The 1,222-nt window shown below is 35.9% G+C and overlaps 1 protein-coding gene across 1 annotated transcript; it reads left to right on the plus strand.

Moving 5' to 3' along the window:
* The first annotated feature begins 229 nt into the window (after positions 1-229).
* Positions 230-740, plus strand: LOC120859193 (keratin-associated protein 19-5-like). The gene has a single exon (XM_040235385.1). The coding sequence runs from the start codon at positions 272-274 to the stop codon at positions 491-493; it is 222 nt and encodes a 73-aa protein (XP_040091319.1). The 5' UTR covers positions 230-271; the 3' UTR covers positions 494-740.
* The last annotated feature ends 482 nt before the right edge of the window (positions 741-1,222 follow it).

Here is a 1,222-nt window from a genome sequence, read left to right on the forward strand (position 1 = left end):
CATTAAAAAAGAATGTAATGAGTTCAAGAACATTTTAACCAGGCAGTTATGCAATCTCAAACATTTTAATGAGTGTGTGCCTCTCCTTGTGTCAACAAACTGATTAACAATTGGCCTCCCGTAAATGCACAGTTTGGAATGATACAAAGAAATGGCCTCACATATCACCACGTGTTGTGACCAGGGTATATAAGCATCCCTCCACATGTGCTGACATCCACACTCAGGACCTGGTCTTGAACAGCAAACCGGACTCACCACCCCCGACACCATGTGCCATTACAGCAACCACTACGGAGGCCTGGGCTACGGCTATGGAGGCTTTGGCGGCCTGGGCTTTGGCCGTGGCTGTGGATGTGGCAGCTTCCGCAGGCTGGGCTACGGCTCTGGCTTCGGAGGCTATGGATATGGCTCTGGTTTTGGAAGCTTTGGCTCTGGCTGCTGTCACCGTCCACTGTTGTTTAGAAGATGTGGTTTCTCCAGCTTCTACTAAATTCTGGCTCTAGTAACCCAACATCTGCTTCCATGAGTGGATTTGACATAATGTTATTCAATCGATGAATTAAGATTACTCTAGGCTTACATAGCATGTAAAACTTAAGAATTTCAGAGAATTTATTATTTAGAAGTATGTCTGTCTCATGTCTCCTGGCATTTGTTAGCTCGAGCACTACCAGATGACTTATGCTGTTGATCAATAAATCATCTAATTGGAAATAAACATGGTTCTTTATGGTTCATTTAACTCAGCTATGTGTACATGCCTAATGTGTAATTTTTCTAAAATAGTCAATTATAAATATAAGGATTATCTCTGTTAATTTTTTATGAAAATAAGTCATCTTAGATATACCTATTTATAACTGGTAGTCATCCATATTATTAAATTTCTTTCTCTCAAAAGAAATATATATTTCTCAGCATCCAAAGATAATTAATATCCAAAGGATATTAACATTGTTCCATTATTTAACCTAGAATGAAATCAATAAAAATATAACCTGATTTAAATATTTCACAGCATTGTTTCAAAACATTTTGTTCTAATTATATATTTACATAGTATTTTATTTGAATATACACAAACAAATCATGCCATATTTCATTATTCAGTTTTCAAAAAGTTTGTAAAATCTACTGAATTTTATCTCATGTGAACATAGCTATATTCATTGGAAATAAGAATAAAAATTAGTCCTCATTACACTTAATCAAGCAGATT

The sequence above is a fragment of the Oryx dammah genome, unplaced genomic scaffold (genome assembly GCF_014754425.2).
Source record: "Oryx dammah isolate SB20612 unplaced genomic scaffold, SCBI_Odam_1.1 HiC_scaffold_166, whole genome shotgun sequence".
Classification (NCBI taxonomy): Eukaryota; Metazoa; Chordata; class Mammalia; order Artiodactyla; family Bovidae; genus Oryx; species Oryx dammah.